The 26489-nt window shown below is 35.1% G+C and overlaps 2 protein-coding genes across 2 annotated transcripts; one reads left to right on the top strand and one right to left on the bottom strand.

Moving 5' to 3' along the window:
- Positions 1–4427: 4427 nt before the first annotated feature.
- Positions 4428–5508, top strand: LOC109613149 (uncharacterized). Its single transcript, XM_059131370.1, has 2 exons — positions 4428–4723; positions 4792–5508. The coding sequence occupies exon 2, from the start codon at positions 4799–4801 to the stop codon at positions 5495–5497; it is 699 nt and encodes a 232-aa protein (XP_058987353.1). The 5' UTR covers positions 4428–4723; positions 4792–4798; the 3' UTR covers positions 5498–5508.
- Positions 5509–5662: 154 nt separating this feature from the next.
- On the bottom strand, positions 5663–7346 carry LOC131806722 (uncharacterized). The gene is made up of 2 exons (XM_059131336.1): positions 6594–7346; positions 5663–6521 (listed from the first exon to the last, which is right to left on the bottom strand). The coding sequence occupies exons 1-2, from the start codon at positions 6993–6995 to the stop codon at positions 5709–5711; spliced, it is 1215 nt and encodes a 404-aa protein (XP_058987319.1). The 5' UTR covers positions 6996–7346; the 3' UTR covers positions 5663–5708.
- Between the last annotated feature and the right edge of the window lie 19143 nt (positions 7347–26489).

Raw genomic sequence — 26489 nt, 5'->3', positions numbered from 1 at the left:
TGGTATAATTACTGCGACGTGCCAGGTTTGGGCTATATCGACTAAATCCTCCCCTTTATTTAAATATTCGTACATATTTTTATTTTTTTTTTTTTTTCAAAATGTTAAAATTTTGTGGAGAAGGTAAGGATACAACAGATACAATATTTATATGCGCAATAATTATTTTTTTCCAGTTTTGAGATATTAATTGGTAATTTTTTGTAGGGAGATGCCGGAAGAGTGGACCAACATATTCCATATTTACATTACATGTGAGGCATATAGAAATATTATTTTTTACCCTTGGTGGTGGAGGTAGCTGAAATAGTGGACCGATATCAACCACCACCAGATTCTGTGTTATTAAAAATATTAGAATTTTGGAAGGTTTTAATCTATCGAATACGTTCAAATCTTGTGTTGATAGAAATATTAGGACGTGCGAAATTTGAAGATATTCGCAATCTTATTTCACACTTTTGTAGGGGAGGTACTTGATGGACTGGGTCGATATTGTCCATTTTCTTACCCAACCTAGCATTCACTCAAATATTAGGATTTTAAACAAATTGAATATGGTGATGAAATTTCTTATGTCTCTCACATTCGAAATATGAGCCCACAACAATGATATTTGGTACCAGTTAACTTATGGGGCTCAAAAATAACTCTGTCAAATTTTTGTACCAAATGGCCAATATCAGCCTAAATTAACTGAATGTTGTGACTTCCAATGGAATTCAGCCCAGACGAAAGAACTAAAATTTTTGGCGAAAATCGGTTCTGATATAGCTTTAACTCTCATATATATATCTTTTATCCGACTTGGTGTTTAAGTCCCTCTTATGAGTTATGTGCACCCCACAACAATGATATTTAATACCAGACATCAGATACAGCTCCAAAATATCTCTGCCAGATTTTATCGAGATCGGTTCACATTTTTATATATCTTTGATATACATCTTCATCCGATATTAATGTTATTGTCCACCATATATTTAATATCAACCCAAATTGGATTTTCATTTTCATATTCCATATTCGTGAAACTTCTGCGATATATCTATTGCTCCAATAAATATTTATACCCTACTCCACATAGTGGTAAGGGTATTATGTCTTTGTGTATTTGATTGTAATATGGAGAAGGAAGACAGATAGACCCATAGTTACTTTTGAGGATATTTTTTTTTAATATAGTTTTTATCGAAGTCATATGCAGCAATATTATTTGATACTAGAGGTACCAAAGCTTCCGTCAAATTTATTGAAAATCGCTTCGGAGTTGGATATAGTTCAGAAATTGTGACTACTCTAGAACCATGATACGCATTCCAATAATGTTCATAGTTGGTATGATCTACGTCACAAATATTCCCAATAGAAACTATTTTTTTATGGGAGCTCTACTAAATACGATTAGTTGTGTAGGGTATCGTAAAGTTGGCCCCGCCCGACTTTTGACCTTTCCATAGTGGTCATAGATCAAATTTTGCATGTAGCCCTCATATGGCGTAACTTTCAGATATTCAATATTTTTATTTTACTTTTTACTTTTGTTTTGCCTTTAATATAGCATTACTACCTATAGTTAAATTTTCATATCTTCTGGCGCACTCTAATGTCCGTACACACATGTATACATGACTTTTTTTGTTTGTTTATTTTTCGTACACAATTTAACATTCTGAAAATGTTGTTTATTGCTATTGTACATATATTCGGGGCATTCGGTTAGTGAATGCAACCGACATTTTGGAATGTATCTGTCTTTGTGAACAGATGGAAATTTATATATGAAAAACATGCATGTTGTTTTGTTGTAACTGAAAACAGAGAGCGGTACAGGATGTGTATTTGTACCGTGTTCAGTGAATAGGCACGCACACACACACAAAATGTATATCTGCGTCCAGCTATGTGTCATGTATATCAGTCCGATTTTTTCATGATACCTTATACCTCCCGAAAAAATATCTTCGGTTAACACCTTTTGTGTTGTTTTCCTCGTTTTAAACAGAACAAATATTTAAATGTTCTTTTGGCACATTCAAATATTCCATAAATGTGGTGGGCAGAGACATCCACAATGATGATGGGGACGATGATAAAATGGAAGATATGCCATAATTGTGGAATGTGTTCTGGTATTATAAATACAAGGAAGAAATGAAACAATGGTGCTCCAGTTTAAAGGGTTTGTAAAATACTTGCAACTAAACACTGTCCGAAATTTAATTATTGGCAATATATATCAAACGGAAAGAACAAATGTCGGATGGGGACTAATATGCCCTAATTCACTGTAAATATTTAACGAAAAAACAAGTAAAATAGCTGTAAGTTGAGCCAGGGCGAACACTGAATACCCTCCACCATTTGGAACGAATTTGGCAATTCTCAAAAACAATAAAATCCGTTAAAAATTCTGTTAAAATCTTAAAAATACCGAATGTAGCTGTTACATTAAAGTCTATAAAACGACATGGACCTGCATAGGTAACTTTTGTCATAAGCCATTACAATATTCAAATGCGAAACTTAACAAAAAACATCGGTGAAAAATGTAGCTAAAATCAGCAAAATACCGAATATCGGGAGATACCGTTACATGGGGGCTATATGAAGACGTGGACCTGCACACACAATTTTCTGTCTTTGGCTGTAGTATCCATTACGAATTTCAAATGCCAAATTTGAAAGACTTCCGGTAAATAATGTCGCTAAAATCAACAAAGTACCGAATATCGAAAGGTACCGTGACATGGGGGTTATACGAAGACGAGGACCTGCACTGACAATTTTCTGTCTTAGGCTGTAGCATCCATTATGAACAAACAATTCCGGTGAAAAATATCTCTAAAATCATCAAAATACCGAATTGCGGTGAGTGCCGTTATATGGGTGCTGTACGAAGACGTGGACCTGCACAGACAATTTTCTGTCATAGGCTGTAGTATTCATTTCAAACTTTAAATACCAAATTTGAAACAGTTCCGATGAAGATTGTCGCAAAAATCATCAAAATTCCTAAAATCGGGAGGTACCGTTTTATGGGGACTATACCAAAACGTGGACCTACATGGCCCATTTTCAATACCAAAAGTCCTGCAGACATAATATACATTTGAGTAAAATTTTATCAATCTACTTCAATTTGTTCGGAAGCTAGAGTGATTTCTACAGACGGACGGACATCGCTAAATGGACATATAATTTTATTTTGATCAAGAATATATATACTTTGTGGGGTCTAAAGTATATATTTTGAGGTGTTACAAATGGAATGACAAACTTAAAATACCCTCCATACTATGGTTGAGGGTAGAAAAAAGAATTCATAATTATAAGAGCAATGAAAGGGATAAATAAGGATTCTACGAAACGTAATATATCTAGTTTGTAATTTAGATTTAAATCACAGATGTGGTATATCCAGGTATTGAGAACTTTAAATACGAAATTTGAAAAAATTCAGGTCAAAAATGGTCTCTAATATCATTAAACTGGAAACAGTTTTGCTGAATATGTAGTGCCGTTAATATCATCAAACTACCAAATATAGGGAGGTGTCGTTATAGGTAAGCTATATAAAGAAATGGACCTACATAGATAATTTTCCGCCATAGCTTGTAGCATCCATTACGAGCTTCAAATACGAAATTTAAAATAATTCCGGTGACTAATGTTCTTTAAATCAACAAAATATCGGGCTGTATCGTTATATATGCCTATACGAAGATATGGACCTAAATACGCAATTTTCGTCACAGGCTGAACTACCCAATACGAACTTAAAATACGAAATTGAAAACAATGGTAATAAAAAAACTTGGCTACAATCGTGAAAATATCGAATATCGGGAGGTATCGTTATATGGAGGATTTACGATATCGTGGACCTATATAGAAAGTTCTTTTCCACAATTTCATTGAAATATTTGGTTAGAAATATGAAAATAGAGAATATCGGGAGGTATCGTCATATGGGGATATACGATATCGTGGACCTATATAAAATATTCTCGTCTGTATGTCAATTGAAATCACGATACAGTCAATTGAAATCACGATACGTAGAGCTTCAACATTTGGGAGAACAATTTATACTGTGTCTTGATAATATTTTCAGTACATCGCTCAACTTTTTTGTATAGCTCCCATATGAGGGTACCTCCTGATATTCGGTATATTGATGATTTTAGCGACATTATTCACCGGCATTGTTTCAAATTTGGTATTTGAGATTCGTAATGGATACTAAAGCCTATGACAAAAAAGTATTTGTGCAGGTCCACGTCTTCGTATAGCCCCCAATACAACGGCACCTGCCGATATTCGGTATTTTGATGATTTTAGCGACATTAATCATCGTAATTGTTTCAAATTTGGTATTTGAAGTTCGAAATGGATACTACAGCCTAAAGGCGGGATCACACGATTGCCGCAATGCGCCAATTATTGGTGCATTTTATATGCCAATCGTGTGATTGCACAATTTATTGTCCAATGCGACAATCAAAAATAAATTGTGCTGATTTGCGGCAATCAAATACAACTCTGGTACGACAATCGTGTGAACTGTTAATAGACAACCTTGCGCAAATTTAAATTTGAAAAATGCGTCAATATTTATTGTTTTCTAGTGCGTCAATCAAAGAAGACAATACGCGTCAATAACCTGATTTTTTTTAAATAATATTTTTTCTTGTGTTTGTACCGTCAACATTTCTTTGTCGTAAGTAAAGTAAAGTTAATTTAAATTGTTGTATTTGCTATAATTATGTTCATATTATGTATTTGCAGCTTTAATATGGAATTCGGTGATTGCATTGTATACGAAAATTCAGCTGAGCTTGAGTTCTTTTCCCCCGATCAGCAACCAGAAACACCTGTGCCGAAAAAAAGAAAAAAACCAAGTGTAATTTGTTCCTGGACCTACACTGCAATACAGGAGCTGATACAAGCTGTGGAACAGCATCCATGTGTTTGGCAGTATTCATCCACCGAGTACAAAGATAGGAATAAACGGGAGCAGGCATGGCGGGAAATTGAAAAAATGTGTACAGGGCACACGGTGGAAGACTGCAAGGCCAAATGGTGCAACATTAAAACGGCCTTTCAAAATGTAAAAAAAAAACTAAAATCAAAATCTGGTCAGGGAGCCGAAAATACCATACCACATTGGCCGCATTGGTCTGCAATGCAATTTTACAACGACCACTCTGTGTCAAAAATGTCAAGTACAGTGTCAACATTAGATTTGGATGACTCTGGAAGTACTTCACAACATGCCGCTGCTGAGATTGTAAAGGTAGACAAAAGTGACATTTTGCAGCGTGCAGTTAAGTGTTTAGATGCGGAGGAAGATAATTGGCACGCGATTGGGATGTATTTGGCATCACAAATGCGAGAAATTGCCAAGAAAAACAAGAAGGCTGCGAACAAACTGCATTTCCAGCTTGTCAAAGTCGTAATGGATGCAGCTTTGGAAGCTGAAGAAGATAATTAAGCCTTGATAAATTTTTTGCGTTATATTTCATTTTTTAAATTGAATTTTTATAGTATGTATATGTAAGTTTTTGTTTTGTAATTTTGTTTGCAATATTGAAGTACCTTCCTAGTCCGTATTTTTTTAGATACTAAAAATGAATTAAATAAAACTATAGTAAATTTTCTGATTTTAAATTAAAGTTTAAATTTTATTTGATATATAAAATTATTTATATATTTTTATATTGCCAGCTCAATTCTCCAATAGGAGACATGAAATACTTTTCCATTTCATCCCGAACAGCCTTTGCTTCACTTGTTATATAAGAACTTGGAACATTTTCTGTTCCACTCACAGCATCTAGTGGGAAGTCATTTCGCCATGTACCAGGAATTAAAGCACCGTCCTCATCGTAGCGATCAACAAGCAACGACGTTGTATAATTTAAATTTTTTTTTAACAAAAAATTGTGTAATGCACAGCAAGCTAGAGTTGTAGAGGTTGTTTTCTCTGCATTAAGCTTGGAAGGGCGTGAAAAAATTTGAAATCGCTTGACCATTATGCCAAATGCATTTTCTACAACACGTCGTGCTCTCGATAGCCTGTAGTTAAATATTCTCTGCCCTGCAGATAAACTTTTACCAGGATATGGCTTCAGCAAATGTTTCTGCATGCGGAAAGCATCATCCGCAACCAAAACAAATGGAACATTTGCTTGACGACCTGGCAATGGTTTTGGAAGTGGCAAATTTAGCTCATTATTGTTTAAAGCACGTTGAAAAGTACAGTCTCCAAAGACTCCACCATCCGACACACGACCATTACAGCCAACATCAACGTATAAAAAGTTGTATTCGGCATCAACAACTGCCATTAGCACTATACTATGTGTACCTTTATAGTTATAGAAGGTGCTTCCTGAATTAGGTGGTGCTATAATTTGCACATGTTTGCCGTCAACCGCCCCTATGCAGTTCGGGAAGTTCCATAGTTTGTTAAATTTGAAAGCAACGACATTCCATTCTTCCTGCGTGGATGGTATCTACATACATATCAAAAGAAATAATAAGTCAATTAAAAAGCATAAATATGTGTGTATTTAGATTTTTCATACCTTTATGTATGCACCTTTTAACGCTTTATAAATAGCATCACAAACAATTGGTACGAAAAGTGATATGGTATTTGGGGCAACACGGAAGAAGACCGAAAGACTTTTATAACTGTCACCAGATGCAAGAAATCGAAGTGTCACAGCTAAGCGTATTTGTTCGGGAATAGCCTTTCGCATGTTTGTGTCTTGTTTTTTAATATATGGTGACACTAGTTGCAACAATTCGATAAACGTTTCGTCATCCATCCGGATAAAATTTTTAAACAAAAACTTTTGGTTTTCGATTTCCCGGAATTCCATTAATGTTTTGTCATATGCACCATCAGTGCTTCTTTTTGTGAGCCACTCTCTGACCCACGTACTTCTATTTACTTTTTTTTTCTTTCCTTTCATTTTTCTCATCGTCAAATGCACACACCATAATTATAGCTGCTGCAATTTTCTTTTTTTTTAAAGAACACATCTTAATAAAACAAATTTTTAAATGCTTTAACATTTTTAATAAACAAACTTTGACACATAGCAGCTGCTTCTGATATTTGCCGTGTAGTAGAACAATCGTGTGACTGAAGTTGGACAATAATTGTCACTTGATGGTTTTGAGACAATATGCGGCAATCAAATTTATGAAAAGTTGGACAATCATGTGACCGCAGAGAATTTGATTGTGACAATTTATTTATTGTAGTAAAACTTTGGACAATAAAAATTGGTTTAAATTGGCGCATTGCGACAATCATGTGATCCCACCTTAAGACAGAAAATTATCTGTCCGAGTCTAGAAAACTGTATTTGTAGTTCGTAATGGGTTCCAGCCCCGGTAGCAGAAAATTTTACATATGGAGCCACGCTTTCGTATAGCCCCACATAACAGTACATCTCAATATTCGATATTTTGATTATTTTCGCCACATTTTTTACACATTTGGATCTAAATAGAATATTCTCTTTCACGGGTGTTCAGAAGGAACTCCTTGTGTGGATTTTAAGCCAATTCCATTGAAAAATTTGGCTACAATCCTCAAACTACAGAATATCGGGAGGTGCCGTTATATGATATACGATATCGAGGACCTATATAGACAATTCTCTTTTAGGAGGTAAAGTACTCATAAAGAAATGTGGTTAAAATCATCAGAATACCGCATATCGGGGGTAGCGTTATATGGGCGATATACGATATCATGGACCGTTATAGCTCATCTTAGAACTTGACAAAAGACTGGTCTGTGAAAAATGTAGCCCTTATATTAATTCGTTTTGACTCTAGCGTGATTACAACAGACGGACGGACGGACATGGCTAAATCGTCTTAAAATTTTTAGCTGACCAGGACTATATATGTATACTTTGTCAGATCTAAAATCATTATTTCGATGAGTTACAAACCTGTATCTGATATCTCATACCATATAGACAATTCTATTCTGGGGGTTAAGTACTCAGAAGGAACCCCTGGTGTGTATTTTGAGACAATTTCATTGAAGATTTTGGTTAAAATCCTCAAAATACCGAATATTTGGAGGTACCGTTATATGGGGGTCATGCGATATCGTGGACCTATATAAGCAATTCTCTTCCAGGGGGTAAAGTGTACACAAGAAACTATTTGTGTGGATATTTTGACAATGCCATTGAAAAATGTAGCTAAAATCATGAAAATACCCAATATCGGAAGTTACCTTTATATAGGGAATATACGATAACGTGGATATATATAGACAATTCTCTCCCGTGGGTTAGGTACTCGGAAGAAACCCCTGGTGTGTATTTTGACGCAATTTCATTGAAAATGTTGCTAAAATCATGAAAATACCGAATTTCGGAGAATATCGATATCGGACCTATATAAACAATTATCTTCCGTTGTGAATTTTAAGACAACTCCATTGAAAAATGTGGCTAAATAAAAAAATACCGAATATCGGGAGGTTCCGTTATATGGGGGCTATGCTATATCGTGAACCTATATATACAATTCCCTTTTAGGGGGCAAAGTACTCAGAAGGACAATTCCAATTTTAAGACAATTCCATTAAAAAGTGTGGCTAAAATCAAAAAATACCGAACATTGGGAGGTTCAGTTATATGGGGGATATGCGGCATCGTGGACCTATAAAGACAATTCCCTTTCAGGGGGCAAAATACTCACAAAGAACTACTTGTGTAGAATTTCAGACAATTTCATTGAAAAATGTGACTATAATCATCAAAATACAGAATATAGGGGGTACCGTTATATGGAGGCTATATGATATCGTGGACCGATATCGCCCATCTTTGAACTTGACCTGCATGCCGACAAAAGACTAATCTGAAATGTAGCATACCGTCCATACTACGTATAGTGGAGGGTATAAAAACAAGTAAGGAAGTGTCAAAAGTCGGGCGTGCCGACTAATATACCCTACACCACTATGCGAGCTCCCGTAACAAAAAAGTTTATATTCGGAATTTATGTTAAAAGATCCTTCCAACTATGAATATTTTTGAATGCCTATCATGGCTTTAGAGTAGTCACAACTCTGAATCGATTTGGAACAAATTTGATGACTTTTGAATATCTAGCACCAAAGAAAATTGCTGTATAGTACATGATATGACTTCGATAAGTATTAATTAAATATTCATTGGCGGATCGAGTTTCACTAAATGGAAAAATTCGGAAAAATTCCAATTTGGGCTGATATTACATATAGGGTGAACAAGAACCGTAAAATCGGAGGAAGATGTATATCGAAGCTAAATATAAGTCTGAACCGATCTCGATAAAAATTGGCAGAGGTATTTTCCAACTGTGTGTGATGTCCGGTATCAAATATCATTGTTGTGGAGTACATATTGCATTGTGCATGCTTATTTTTCTTATTCCTCTTTAGCTACAATAGCTTTCGCAATAAACTAAGCCCAAACCATTTGAACTCCTTTCATCCAAATTGTGTTAAATACCAGCTCCTTAAAATATTTACACTTTAACATTTTTGTTTTTTTTTTTTTAATAGCGTGGAAGCATTTTTTTATATAATTTTGTTAATTAATTTATTCATATTTTACAATAGTTCGTATTTCTTGCAAAATATTACATTTTTATGATCTTGGCTATAAAAGCTAAGCTAAGCAACAAAGCGCTTCGCATAAACGACTCTAAATAAATTAAATTACAACCTGAAAATTTATGGCCTTTAATGTTTGGCTAAATACTTTGCTGCCTTAAGGAGGTAACATTTTTCATGATGGCATTTTAGTATTCCTTTGGCTGAACTTGTTGCAGCGTTATTGCCGTAAATTCTTCAACATCGGCAACGAGGCAACAGCAGCAACACCGTCACCACCACTACCACCTCTTTGAACATTATTCCCCTCTACGTTGTCGTCGTCTTCGTCGTCCTCATCATCACCTGAATAAGGGCAAACACACACGCACTCACCCACATTCAACATTCTTTTAAAATTCAGTTATTTGGGACATCCTTAAGGATGTGACACACATTGTCGTGGTAGTTGCGTTACTCGTTCTCTTTCTTTCTTTCTATCTTTCCTTCATGCTCCCTTCGTTCATGCACCCTTCTCCTACTTTCCCGTTATAATTTACAATTCATGAAGTATTTACTTTACTAAATAGCAGCAGCAAAATGTGAAACTGGGACATTTTTCTCGTTAAGACATTTACAAATGTTCCTCGGCATAGAGCGTAATCCTGGCTAAAAGTTATCTGCCTCAAACAGTATCCTCGCTGTTGTTCTAAGCCGCAAACCATTCCACACCCACTTGCAGTGCCGATAAAAATAGTGTTAGCTCTTACCTCATTTTCAAGGAGTTCTCTGAAAGAAGTTGAAAAATGGTTGATATCCGTTTAGCGCGTGCAAGGCACAGCGCCGAACTGCACCCAACACCACAGCGAGTGAAATTCCACAAATTTACACACGTCTTAAAGGTAATGGCGAGATACAACAACTTTGGTAAAATTGCAACCACAAAAGCGTCGAAACGCTTACCTTGGCTGAATTTTAATGCGTTTCGCATGTGCCAGGATAGAAGGTGTGGGTGTGGGTGTGGATGTGTGCATTGGTGTAGGTGTTAACGTCTAAAGGTGCTGCATTAGGAAGTGAAGAGGTGTCGATAAATGAGACTGCATTTCAAAAATTTGTAAAACTTTTCAAACTGTAACCATTCATAAGGTGCGATGTGTGAATTGAGATTATTTTGAAGTGAGATAAAAGTCATGATTTTACCATTTTCTATCTTTCTTGTTGAACTGAGAATATAGACTAATTTCCGATGATAAATTTATTCTTCAAGCAAAGTTAATTCTCATGGTAAAATGGATAACTTACCGTTTAAAAAGTTTAGACTACGACCGGTCCAATATATGTGATTCTGTAAAGTTCTTCTGCAAAATATGACCACGATATGTTTGCTTACCTGAAAATAAAAATAATATTTAAAATTAGTTAATAATAAAAAGATTTTTTATAACTAATTTTATAGCAAAATTCATTTTTGTAATTTGATCAAAAAATTCTTTGGGTAAGCAATTTCTAATTTTTCTACGAATTCTGTAGCGTGACATAAAAACTAGTTAGGAAAGTTCAAAAGTCGGTAGGGCCGATTATATGATACCCTACACCTCTACAGGGTGAAATAAAAAAACTGCAAACAATTTCAGACTGCTGTCATTTCTAAGCCAATCGTCCGACAGCTGTTTAAAATTATTCCAGTGACAGCTCATTATATTCTTTACAGGCGTACGAAAGCATTGTTGTGAGAATTTTCGAGAAAAATAGTATTCGTAATGGAATTCATTTCTTTCAAAAACCGCAACAGAAAGAAAATAGACTCAAAAGAGCTAAGGAGTTGCTTCGCTTGGCCGAATGTGGTGAACTGCCGAATTTGGTTTTCTCTGATAAGAAAACATTCGTTATCTCGCAGTTTGTAAACAAACAAAATGATCGTGTTTACTTGCCAAAGAGGTCAGCTGAAAATGTGCACATTCGGTTGGCCACCAGAACTCAAGCGCCGGTCATGGTCATACCAGCCGATGGTCGCTCTCCGCTCGCATTAATCGACAGTGGCATCAGAATAAATGCCGAATATTATCGCCAAAATATTCTGGAGGGTGTATTAAAGTCTTGGGCACGCAAACATTTTGGCCGCAGACCTTGGACATTCCAACAGGACTCGGCACCATCACACTCAGTAAGAATGATTATAAAATGAGGTTCCAATGAGGCACCAAATGGAAACGTACATCCAGAAATGCACTTCATTTGGAGCCATTATTTGCACAATAAACACGAAATGGGATTAAGGAACCTGAACCGATCTCGATAAAATTTGGCAAAATATTTCCGAAATCGGTTGAAGATATATTTGGGAGCTATATCCAAATCTGGACCGATCTTGACAGAATTTGATAGACTTATTTCAGAGCTGTATTTTATATCTGGTACCAACTATTATTGTTGTCTATAACATATTATGCATGTGAGGGACTTAAACACCAAATTCTATGAAACATATAGAGGGTGAGATAAAAAAAATCTGCAACAAATCAAACGCAATAATTATTACATTTTTTTAATTTTGTTGAATCAAATCAAAAATGTCGGAAATAGCATCGAATTTTAGAATAAGTTTAGATTTGTTCGAAATGGTCACCTTTGGCACCAATTATGGTCTGCGGCCAAAATGTTTGCGTGGCCGATTAATGCGAGCGGAGAGCGACCAGCGGCTGTTATGGCGGTTGCCAACCGAAGGTGCATATTTTCCGCTGACCTCTTTGACAATCATTTTGTTTGTTTTCAAACTGCTGGACAACGAATGTTTTCTCATCGAAGAAAACCAAATTCGGCAGTTCACCACTTTCGGCCAAGCGAAGCAACTCTTTAGCTCTTTTGAGTCAATTTTCTATCTGTTGCGGTGTAAGTTGTTGCACTTTTTGGAATTTCAATGGCTTTACAGCCAGCTAATTTTTCAATATTTGCCGAATGGAATGTTGCGATATGTTCAGCTCACGAGCCATTTTTCGGCCACTGCGACGCAGATTTCGATCAAGTCGCTTCTTTACTTTTCGAACCATTTCTACTGATGTTTTCTTCCGTCCACTTTGTTGACGTCGGGTTACGCTACCAGTATCACGGTAACGAGCGATGGTACGAGACACAAAAGATTTATTCACATTTAAATGCTGGAGTTCTCTAACGTTGGCCACTTGCGGTTTTCCAGCCAAACATAAAGAAATCACACTATCACGTTTGAATTCCATCACGAATAACTTTTTTCTGAAAAATCCTCACCAAAATGCTTTTGTACGCTTGTAAACAATACAATGAGCTGTCACTGGAATAATGTTAACAGCTGTCGGACAAGTGGCTTAGAAATGACAGCAATGTCTGAAGTATGGAGGGTATATTAAGTTCGTCATTCCGTTTGTAACTCATCGGAATAATGATTTTAGACCCAACAAAGTATATATATTCTTGATCAGCGTAAAATTCTAAGACGATTTAGCCCTGTCCGTCTGTTGTAATCACGCTACAGTCTAAACGAATTAAGATAGGAAGCTAAAATTTTGCACAGATCTCTATTTTGTCTGCAGGCAGGTCAAGATGGGCTATATCGGTCCACGATATCGTATATCCCCCATATAACTGTACCCCCCGATATTCGGTATTTTCATGATTTTACCCACATTTTTCAACGGAATTGTCTGAAAATCCACACAAAGAGTTCCTTGTGGGTACTTTATATCTCGACAGAGAATTATCTATATAGGTCCACGATATCATATAGCCCCCATACAACGGTACCTTCGATATTCAGTAGTTTGATGATTTTAGCCACTTTTTCCAATGGAATTATCTGCAAATCCACACAAGGAGTTCCTTGTGAGTACTGTACACCCAGATACTGTACACCCACAATATCATATATACCCCCATATATCGGCACCTTCCTATATTAGATATTGTAAAGATTTAAAAAAAATTTAATGGATTTTATTTTTTTGAAAAATTTCTAATTCCTTCCAAATGGTGGAGGGTATTCAAAGAACTTACTGCTTTTTTACTTGTTTCATCTCGCTCTGTATATCCGATATATTGGCTATCAGCATAACTGTAACGGCCAGAAGTGAAATTTTAATGTATTTGTCATTTCGCCGGGACTAAAAATATTCGCGGTTTAGAGGAAATTTTCGTATATTTGAAAAAAATGAGGTATGTTTTATCCGCGTAAATTGGTCTATAGTTGCAACTTGTAGAGCCACATATCTTAAGAGTACCATCAAATTTCTGCTAATTTTCATTCATTTATGCAGAATTTTGATTGATTGATAAAATTTTGATTTCAAAAGACGGAAGAACGGGCAGACAGAAAGGAGAGAATTATATGCTAATCCCGATTATGAAAACATTATTTGATAGGAAAATATAGATTGAAACTATTTTGAACTAGGAATTTGTATTTTTCCAACGTTTTCGGAATGTATTATGATTTTTTGACATTGTAAATTTTATAAAGTAAACAAGAATATTTCGCAAATAAATTTGCAAAACTCTACATTTTTCTTATTTTTGTGTAAAAAGATTCTAATAATTTGCATATGACATATTGCTGTGACTTTGGCCTCATACCCACATCATCAATGCACGACAACCTTTGACATGATAAATAGTCCACCGCCCAATGACTGACAGTAAGAAGCCCCAACCCAAAAAATGTTTTCTAACCACTGGTAATAAAACTAAATCACCAAGAACATGATATCCCATGATGGCATGTGTAACAAGGAACTCTGTACTGGGACATACTTCCGATTCCCTTTCTTCCCATACAGTACTGATGTTTATAATAACGAAGACGGCCATGATGCTGATGATATGGCAAAAAAAGTAAAGGAACGAAAAAAATCATATACCCCCCACATCCTATTTCTTTTCAGAGAATTTCTGTCCGTTAAGGAAGCCAGTCATTTCTCCCAGAATTATTTTTTGACAGATATGTGTCCGCCGGTATGGTTGCTATGTGATATTTTTGCCAGAGGTGGTTGGATGGTTGGTTGGTTGGCAAGTTTTATTGCTTGCCTCTTTGATACGTGAGTGTTTACAAGTTCCTAGAGATAAACGACAACATTCTAAAGAATTCATTCTTTTTTTTTTTTGTTTTGTGCTGGGATTTTGTGTTTCTTTTTTCTTTTATTTCTCTCAAAATTACAATCGAGATGATTGAAGAATTTTCCTCAAGTAAGAAAAAATATTTAAATGTTGCATTTCCATATGCTGTACAGTTAACGTGTGTGAGTGTGTGTGTGTGTATACCACATGGAATACAATTGTTCACTATTATGAATGTAAATGTTAGGCTACACGTACTAGGCCATGTCGATGTGGGTCGTATGTGTTGTTTAAGAAGGCGAGTAAGTTTTAAATATTGCTGACGAAAAGAAAATATCGAATATCTGGAGTTACAGATATATGAGGACTTTTTCAAAACTTGGACCTATATGCAAGGAAATTTTCTATATATTCGGAACACAAACTGCCAATTTTCAGCGAATTCGCGGCAAAATTTTGACTAAGGAAATAAATAGACCATAAATCTGCCGATACAGTTATTTGCGGATTATACCTATTAAGAATTCAAAACACCAAGTTTGAGATAATTTTCTTGAAAATCTAGCTACAAACATCAAAACATCGCATATTGTGAGGTACCGTTATATGGAGGCTACTCGAAAACGTGAATTCGTATGGGTAATTTTCTGCCAAAGAGGCACTACCCATTATGGACTCCAAATAAATTTCTAAATTTCATATAATTCTGTTGAAATGTGTGACCCGAATCATCATAATACCGAATTTCTGGAAGAACAGATACATGGAGACTATAACAAAGTTGGACCTATAAATACAGTTCTATGCAAGGATATTTCCTAAATATTGGGATGACAAACTGCCAATTTAGAGCGAATACGGGACAAAAGGCCATTAACCTAGCTGTACAGTTTTATGGGGCTATATTCATATACAGGGTGAGATAAAAAAAACTGCAAAAAAGTCAAACACCATAATTTTTGCTTTTTTAATTTTAATGAATGAAAGCAAAAAATGTCGGAAATAGCATCAAATTTTAGAATAAGTTTAGATTTGTCACCTTTGGCACGAATTATGGCCTACAAACTTCCAATGAAACCGTCACCGCTACCCGAATGTTGCTCTGCGGTATTTTGGGCCATTCCCGGCGAAGCGCTTGCTTGAGGTGATCGATACTTTGGTATTTTTTAGTGCCAAACTTGCTTTCCAAAATACTCCAGACACAATTGTCCAACGAATTGGCATCCGGAGATTTTGGTAGCCATTGTGCGCTGGAAATGAAGCGAAGAACCTCATTTTGTACACATTCTTGGGTGGCGCGTGCTGAGTGCGATTGTGCTTAGTCCTGTGGGAATGTCCAAGGTCTGCGACCAAAATGTTTGCATGCCAAAGGATTTAATACACCCTTCAGAATATTTTCTCGATTAAATTCGGTATTTATTCTGATGCCACGGTCGGTTAATAAAAGCGGAAGGCGACCATCGGCTCGAAGGTGCACATTTTCAGCTGACCTCTTTGGCAAGTAAACACGATCATTTTGTTTGTTTACAAACACCTTAACAACAAATGTTTTCTCATCGGAGAAAACCAAATTCGGCAGTTCACCAAGCGAAGTAACTCTTTAGCTCTTTTGAGTCTATTTTCTTTCTGTTGTGGTGTAAGTTCTTGCACTTTTTGGAATTTCAAAAACTTTATCCCGAGCTCTTTTTTCAATATTTGTCGAATGGAATACTGCGATATGTTCAGCTCACGAGCCATTTATCGGCCTCTGCGACGCGGGTTTCGATCAAGCCGCTTCTTTACTTTTCAAGCCATTTCTGCTGATGTTGCTGTTTTCTTCCATACACTTCCTTGACGTCGGGCTACGCTACCAGTATGACGGTAACGAGCGATGGTACGAGACACAAAAGATGTATTCACTTTTAAATGCTGTATTTCTCTAACAATAACCACTTGTGGTTTTCCAGCCAAATATAAAGAAATCGCACTATCACGCTTGAATACAATTAAAACTAATTTTTTTCTGGAAAATTCTCAACAAAATGCTTTTGTACGCTTGTATCCAATATATAAGCTATCACTGGAATAATTTTTACAGCTGTCGGGCGAGTGGCTTAAAAATGACAGCAGTCTGAATTTGGTTACAGTTCTTCCATCTCACCCTGTTGTCGATAGAAGTATTCCATTTTCATACTTCATCTAATACCGATAAAAATATTGGTATGGGCAAAATTACTAGAAAATCGAAATTTTCTATCTAATTTTATGCGAAATCATAAATTCCATATTCATCCCAGGTTTCTGGTTGAGAGAAATAGTTAGATGTAGCAAGTTGTAAAGAATCGCTGACTTGTTTCGCAAGTTATGACAGATTCGCAAATGAGAAATGTTTACCCTTTGTGAGTGAGGTACCAGAAGGCAATGGCAGATATATATATATCATCTTCATAACAGATCTTGTGTTAGCAAAAATGTTTGTATGTTGTGAAATTTTATATAAGAGCGAAATAATCGCTCGCTTTTAGCGTTTTGTTCTTCAGAATTTTGATGCCTATGTGGGGGAGAAACCAGAAGAAATATTCCGATCTCTACCATCTTTATAAGAGATCTTGGGTTGGTGGAAATTTTGAGATGTACCAAGTCTGATTGGAATCGGTTGTTGATTTCGCGTTTTATGAGCTCATTGGATATTCAAAATTTTGACCCTTTGTGGCAGGTATCAGAAGGAGTCGACCGATTTTCACACCAAACCTTGTGTTGATAAAAATATTGTGAAATGTGTAATTTGAAGACAATCGGACTCACATTTTATAATTATTCAACATTTTGACCCTTTGTGTGGGAGATACTTGATGCAGTGGACCGACATTGTCCATTTTAGCACCTATCCTGGCATTGATGCAAATAATAGGATTTGCAAGGATTATTCTTTCTCTTTCTGTGAAGTAAAGTATTTCTTTTTGAAAATTTCGACTTTTTGTGGGGCTGGTATCAGACGGAGTGGACCGATATTGCCCATCTCTGAAATCGATATAAATTTGATAATAATATTACGATGTACCAAGTTTGGAGCAAATCGTGCGCACCAGCCAGCCAGCCAAACGGACGTCGCTAGACCGACTCCAAATGTCCTGAAACGGATTTGGCCCAAAGAGAGCTCAAACCGTTGTTTCGATGAGGCGCGTTTCGCAAATCTGCCTTGTTATTTCCGGTGTTTTGAATGCAACATATTAAGGAGCTATGTTTTTTGGCATTTGGCCATTGTTTGATATAGCCGCTTTTTTTTCAGTATTCCTAAGTATGAAGGTGAATGTTTTCACGAAAGTTGCTGTAAAAGGCCACGCCGAAAATATTCCTATATTGAGAAAGCTATTTGGCATCTGTCGCTTATATCCGAATTTTTGGCATTTCTATGATATTAGCACCAGTTAATAAATGAATTATCACTCTTTTGGCATTACGATTTCTCGTTGGATAAAAATTCGCCATGCGAAAATGTTTCAAGAGGGTACCCGTTTTGAAATTTGTAATTTTAAAATTTCAATGAGTATTGCCCGTCCTCAGGATGACTAAGTAAATACACCTTCAAATCGATGGGTGTCGATCTAAAACCTACAGTTTCTGAAAAAAAATATAAATGGGATTTGGTTTTCGGAGTTGAATCAAAGTTCGATCAAAAATGGCTCAATTTTGCAACCCGTAAAAAATATTTCAAATTTTTTCCAGTTTTAGCATAGTCCCCCTATAATAGTCCCACCCTGTTTTAGGTATTTTAAAGACTGTTCCCGATTTTATCAATTTTTATACCCTACACCACTCTGTGGTCATGGTATAATGTCTTTGTGCATTTTTTTGTAACATATATAATGAAGCCAGATAGAACCATAGTTCCTTTTGGTGATCTACATAGTATCACATTCCTTGTCGATATATGAATGTCCGTCCGTCTGTATATGCATGTATTTATGTAAACAAAGTACAGGTCGCATCGTTTGCTACATCGAGATGAAGTTTTGCACAAATCATTTGTTTGAATTAAGGACGAACACTACTGAAATTGGAGGAAAGGAAAGTCTATCAACTTTAGTGAAAATCGCTTAAGATTAGCTATAGACCCATATATATATATATGTTTCGTCCGATTTTGTTCCTTTCGGTTTTAAATTATAACTACTTTAAAGCTATAATACGCAGTCAAAAACTAACTAAGTAGATGTGATTTAATTCTCATAAATTCCTCATAAAAACGTTAATTTGTTGTGGGTAGCGCCACTAGAAATGCAAACTTGTATAGGGTATCATAAAGTCGGTCCCGCCCGTCTTTTAGTCTTTCTTTACTTGTTAGAGATCGTTTCACGTTAAACCACTTTTATTTACAAGTTGCTATTTCGACCGAATGTATGCTTAACATTTGAAGACCTTTTATAACTGTATTGATATTTGGGATTTTATCAATCAAAGTAATAATGTTACCTATCTTCCGACATATTTTTCCACAGCTTTCATTACACAGTGAAGGGCCATCTGATCTTAACCCTTCTTACTAATATTTCACTACAATATCGGAATAAATTTTTAAGAAGTATCACAATGTCTAAATTCTCATCAAACATCGCAGTGCTCCCTCGTTTTGTTGAATCCTGAGGAAATAAAATGATACATTATGGTACACAGCCGGTAAATATGTTGCCTAAAAACGTGACATAATATTTAAATAAATACAACATTCCATTTCTATATTTTTTTTTCTTCTTCTTCTTCTCGTAAAGAATGTTGAATTGTGTTTAGAGATTTAAAGTCCGTGCGATGTTTACATCTAAACGAATCTCAACAAAAAATAAACAAGAAATATGAAATCTTAATGCGTACAGGCAAAAAAAAAACATAAAAATGTATGGAAAAAACTGCAGAAGGATAACTATGACAGTGTTTGTGGTTTGTAAGCTTGATGTTCATTTCATGTTTCCATTTTCTGGTAATATGTCTGCGGTTTACTTGCCAACACTCACACGCAGGCACACACACTTTGACATCGACATAAATATGAACACGTACATATTCATATTTTGTGGCTTTGTCATATTTGTGATGTGATGTTTATGTCTGGTTGCTACACCAAAGAGTTTTTATCCTTTATGTGTATGGTTGTGTGTGTGTGTGTTTGTGTCTGCTCTCATTTTGGTTGATGATATTTATTTTGTATGATGTTCCTTACTAACCACATCTACATTCAGAGATAAAGTTTGGAGTTTTGTTTTTTTCGTTCTACAAAATTACTTGAGGTTTGCATAAGAAATGGCATTTTTGAAGAAAGTTTTTACCAACACCTGCCGAACATTAGATTTGTGCATTCATATACACGAAGTGTGAGTGTATATTGGTATTTGTTTCTATTGTTGTTGGTGATGCTGCCTTCGTTGGTTGTCTCACTTTGGATTTTATTCATTCATTTATTCCTTTTGTAGAGAATTAAAAACTCATTTTCGTTGCTCCACCCTGGGGGGTAATTTGTCGCATGAAATAATTTAAAATGTTGAAATAAATGTATAAATGTAGAAAACAATGTACAATTATAACGTACTACTAAATCTCAGGAAAACCTACAAAGAATATTATATTTCTTACAGTGCTGTGGTTACATTCTTTCATTTTTGGCATAAGAGACGTGGAAATTTAAATGTATGCAATGTAAAGCAAAATCTGATCTGATTTCTGACCTAAAATTTACTTCATGTTTCAAAGTGGAAGAATGGTATTGAAAACAAACACGTTAATTTTCTACTTTTAGTGTACTTCAATTAACTAAGTTTCCTGTTTTTTATACCCTCAGACATATGGCTAGAGAGGGTATATGTCATTTGATACGGCCTCATCGCAATAACGGTTTTAGTACTTAAGTCTCTTTGGATCCGTTTCAGGACATTTGGATTTGATCTTGCGATGTACGTCCCTCTGTCTGTTTGTCTGTCGAAGGGAGTATTCGATTTGGTCCAAACTTGGTACATAAAATATTATTATCAAACGATTTTGGAGATGGGCATTATAGATTTACTCTTTCTGGTGACTCCCTCAGAAAAGGTCAAAAATTTCAAAAAAAATTTCAAAGAAAATATTTTACTGTACAGAAAGAGAAAGGATACTCCGATTTTGCTCCAACTTTGCAAATCCTAATATTTGCATCAGTTCCAGGTCAGGTGCAAAAATGGACAATATCGGTTCACTCCACAAAGCACCTCCCCTACCAAGAGTCATAATTTTAAATAATCTTAACTCTTATAAAATGTTATATAAGATTTCGATTGTCTTCAAAGTACACACATCAGAATATTTATATTAACCCAAGGGTGTGGTGTGAAGATGGAATATATCGGTGTACTCCTTCTGGTACCTTCGCCAAAAAGGGTCATCAATTGGAATACCCATGCATCTCATATAACTTAACTCGAAATCCGATTCCATTCAGACTCAATATTTTTATCAACACAAGATCTGTTATAAAGATGGTAAAGATCGGACCATTCTTTCTGGTACCCCTTCCAACAAGGGTCAACGTTTAGAATAACAAAAACGATCATAAAACCTGATCCGATTCCCTTCACATTTCACATATATTTTCTAAAATTTTGAATATTCATTAAGCTCATAAAGCGCGAAATTAACATTCGATTCCATTCAGACTTGGAACATCTCAATATTTCTATCACCACAAGATCTGTTATAAAGATGATAGAGATCGGACCATTAATTCTGGTAGCTCCCCCACAAAGGGTTAACGTTTTGAACAACCAAAATCCGGGATTCCAGCCCTACTCTCTACCAAATTTTGTATATTTAGTACTTTTTGAACAGGTATAGTACACATTTCGGAACCTGTTCCATATCTGTCCATATGAAAACCTTTGAAACCACCTCAATATTAATTTTCCGAATCTCACCTAATACAAAATTTAGTAACATTTAGTACTTATCGTACAATTTAATTTCAGCTGTATTGGTTCACAACAATTCCAGTTTGTACCATTTAGTACACATAAGTACAAATTTCCATAACAACCAACATCATACAACCCGACAAAAATCTTATTTTCCAATTTCAGAATTTCAGCTCTTTCGGTTCGCCCATATACAAATTGTACCAAATTTAGTACCACGTGGTACAAATTTGTAAAACTTTTTACATATCCCAATCCTACACTTCCACAGTAACCCCAATTCAAAATCTCAAGGTTCCATCCCTATCGGTTCGCCTAAGTACAAATTGTAGTACAGAATTTCCAAAGCTTCCTACATATAACAATCCCACACTCCCACAGTAAATCGGTTCATCTAAATACAAATTATACAAAATGTAGTACCAATAAGTACGAATTTCCAAATTTCCTACATAACACAAATCTTACACTCCAATAGTAATCTTAAATCCAAATTTCAGAATTCCAGCTCTATCGGTTCACTCAAATCTAAATTAAATCAAATTTAGTACATTTTAGTACATATAAGTACAAATTTCCAAAACTACCTACACATCAATCCTAATTCCAATTTCCAGGATACCAGCTCCATTTTAGTACACATATCTACGTACATCATACAGTCCAATAGAAATCTTATTTTCAAATTTCAGGATGCTAACTCTAAATTTTAATTTAGTACCCTTTAGTACACATAAGTATAAATTTCCAAAACTACCTATATACCTCAGTTCTAGAATCTTATTTCCAAATTTTAGAATTCCAACTCTATTGATTCTCCCAAATTTTACTGAATTAAGTACCATTTAGTACACATCAGTACGAATTAACAAAACCACCTACATTTCTCAGTCCTAGAATGCAATAGGAATCTTATTTCTCATTCACCAAATACCAAATTTAGTACCGCCAGTAATGTTAATTTCGAATTTCAGGATTCCAGCTCCATCCGTGAATACATGAGTATACACTTCCAAAACTACCTCCGTACATCGACTCTACTCCTCAAAAGTGATTTCCATTCCAAATTTAAGGTTTTTAGCTCTAACCGCTCACATTGACATTGTTTTGTACATTTATAATGCGAATTTCCAAAAACCCTTCGGTATATCTCTCATCCCCTTCATCAGTGTATAATCTGAACCGATATCAATATAATTTGGCAAATTTATTTTTGCTCCAAATTTCGTTACACATTCTATATTTGGAGACTGTATGTGTATTCGATCAATAGATATGCGCAAATAAAATCTAATTTTTTTGCAGGTACCTCCAATTGTGATGCTATATCTCCAGTTTCAAGTGAAATTTCAAAAATTTATATAGCCTATGTTATTTTAAGGTGATGATGTAATATAGTTGGAAATTTTCAGGAAAATCTCGGTTTTCTAGTCCATAAATTACAAACAAGTAAACAATCAAACGTACAAACATTTTCCTCTTTTATTGATATAGAAGGAGATGGAACTGGTTCGAACATTGAATCCCGTTTGTGTTCTTTTTCATTCGACATTAATTTCATATCCCGAAACTATCTGTGTTATATTTAAATTTTAACGAACACTAAGCCCTACTAATCACATAAATGGGATGCGCCTCTACTTAATTAAGTTTCGGATAGGGTACATACTGTAGCCGACTCAAGCGCCTGTAGTCCTTCACATACTTGATATATATTACTCTATATATGCAACATCATGGTGAAGAAGTAAGTTATCCCCAAGCCATTATCTAAAGTGAAGTTAATATAAAAAATACAAAAAAAAAAAAAAACAAATATTACAATATTTGATATATTTAATTAAATTTTGTGTAATCATAAAAAAATGGTAGCACTGTTTGGGCGAATGTATCCCTGCACATGATAAAATATATGTAACAATGAAAATATGTATGTTTTATTGCAGACAATACAAAAAATAAATAAATAAATAAAAAAAATAAAAAGCAGAAAACGTGCCATAAAAACCACTCATCCAATAGACACATCAAATTCAAATGTAAATTAAAATGAAATTTTATATTTTATTATTCTAATCAGACAATGAAAACATCAAAATCTTCTTTTTTTATTTCTTAGACATTTATCAAACGTAACTTGTAAAAAATATGTAGAACGAAGAGTAAAATATGTTTTTATAACCTACACCACACTCAAGGCAATGACACAATGTATTTGTACAATTGTTTGTAAGTTAAAGCGAGTTGTAAGGAATCAGTTTTGCCGACAGATGTATAACTTCTGCCTATTTCCGTTTATTTAAATATTTTTGTAACCTAGGACTTGCGTATTATTCAAAATGTTTACCCTTTATAAGGAAGATTCGAACGCACAGAGGAGTGAAATCACAAAGTAAACAGAGAATTATTGACGAACTAACATTTTTTATTTAAACACCTAACATTTTAATATATTGCCGTAAATGAAAAACTATATGTATTTTAGTTCTCTAATTATAAACAAGTAAGCAAAGGCTATAGTCGTGCGGGGTTGACCATGTGATACCCTACAACACTATAACATGTTAGAAGCTACTTGATGTCCACATCCATTTTGGAAGATTTCGCTTTTGAAATTATTTCACGGTCCACTGCCCAGATATTACCCTTAGCATTTTGACCAGGGACATTTGACCAATATTTACGCACTCCGTCGAACTGTTCCCTTCCCTGTCCCTAACGCTCTTCTAAGGCGTGTCGATTGGTTTCAATTGTGTGATCAGGATTTTTTTTCTGTTTTTGGTTCATTTGAACCCTAAATATTTTGCGATCATCTCCAAAAGCAACAGGCCACTCTGTATCTCCAAATTGAGACTCATCTATATGATTTGCTTGTCTACGATATTTGGCTATTTTCGTCATCAAAATCAGCATAAAAAAGCCAGAAGTTCGTTTTGTGTATTTTGGATATCGCATTTTTATTATCCTAAATATTATGCGATCATCTCCAACAGCAATAGACTTCTATTCTGGCTCTAGTCCCATCTCCATTTTGAATTTCGTTAAGATCGGGCAAAAATTGCGACCCGTAGAGTGATTACAAATTAATATGGACAGACGGACGGACATACATAGCTAGATCGACTCAGCTCGGTATAAAAAGTTTGGGAATGACAACAAATAGCCTGGGATGGTGAACTTTTCCTTTTTATAGTGGTAAGGGTATTATGTCTTTGTGTATTTGTTTGTAGCATGGGGAACGAATCGAGGTAGACCCACAGTTACCTTTGAGGATCTGCATAGAATCTTTTTCTGAGTCGATATATGCATGTCAATCCCTCTGTATATGTATTTTTGTTAACAAAATGCAGGTCGCATTTATTATCCGATTGAGATGCAATTTTCCAAACAACATTTGTATGGCCCAAGGACGAACCCTAATGAAATTGGTGAGAATCGGTTCAAATTTAGATATATCTCTCATATATATTTTCATCGTATTTCAAGTAAATTGCGCACCAAATTACCTGCATTTTGGCACATCCAACCGATCTTAGTCGATAAGCAAGTGCATCAAATTTGGTGAAAATCGGTTTCAGATATAGCTATAGCTCCCATATATGTTTCAGGCGATTTTAAGTAAAATCTATCACATTCGTAATATGCACGCTAAAAGAATGATATTTGGTAACGCATACAAATCAGAAATACCTCTACCAAATATCATGGAGATCGGTTCAGATAGGGATATAGCTTCTATTTATATCTTCATCCGATTTCACGGCTATTGTTCACCATTATGTCACATCTTCCCATATTGGATAGATTTTTCACCTTCAACCGAATTTTTTCCATTTGGTGGTACTCGGCTCCGATATATATTTTTAATTTAATCCTTCTCTAAGCACTTTATAGCAATGTTATTTGGTAAGAGAGGCAAAAATACGTCTGTTAAATTTGGGAAATATTTCTGTCAAATTTTGGAAAATCTACCTCCCGATATTCGGTATTATGATTGTTTAGTCATTTTTTACGGATTCGTCCAAAAATCGGCATTTGTACTTCATAATGGGTTCCAGCTCCGTGGCGGAACATTGTATGTATAGGACCTCGTTTTCGTATAGGCCTCATATAACGGTGCCCACCGAAATTCTGTATTTTTATTACCCTAATCACATTTACCCACAAAATTGTTTCAAATTTGGTATTTAAGAAGATTCGGTAGATAACAATCCATGAAGTATAAACATTTCTATACAGGTTCTCGTTTTGGTATGACCCCCATATAACGGCCTCACCCACTTTATGGTTTTTGAAAAGTTTAACTGCATAATCCAAATGGTATCACTGGTATTTGTAGTTTGAAGTGGAGCACATTTGAATTCAGATACTGTTATATACAAATATTGTCTTTACCCAATGGTGGAGGGTATTAAAAGTTCAGACGTTTTTTATTTGTACTCATTGTTTTTAAATTATATAAAATTTATTTTATTTCTTAATTCATTCCAAACCCCACAAAATTTTTAGCGAAGCTGGAAATTTGGCGGAAATTGCTTTCAACTAAGAATGGAGATTTGAATGGGGAATACATTTTTTCCATTTTAGAATCTTTTTTAAATATTAAATTACATTAAGTTATTTTTATAAAAGTTTTTTTTTTCAGAATTCATCAAGTTTTAAGTATTATTGCTGATGATACATTTATTTCGTCGAGATGAAGTTTTACGCAGCTTTAAATTGGAGTGTATTCACATCTTGCCTCGATAGCTTTGTATTCATCTTTGTTACGAAAGCAAATAATCTTAATCCGTCATTGGCCTATAATTATGATTGAGGAACACCATCAACCAAACGTAAGCTAATTCCATACAAACAAAACTTTATAAGTT

The sequence above is a fragment of the Musca domestica genome, unplaced genomic scaffold (assembly GCF_030504385.1).
Source record: "Musca domestica strain aabys unplaced genomic scaffold, Musca_domestica.polishedcontigs.V.1.1 85, whole genome shotgun sequence".
Classification (NCBI taxonomy): domain Eukaryota; kingdom Metazoa; phylum Arthropoda; class Insecta; order Diptera; family Muscidae; genus Musca; species Musca domestica.
The sequence above is the reverse complement of the archived record's forward strand: the minus strand, read 5'-3'. Positions and strand labels throughout refer to the sequence as shown.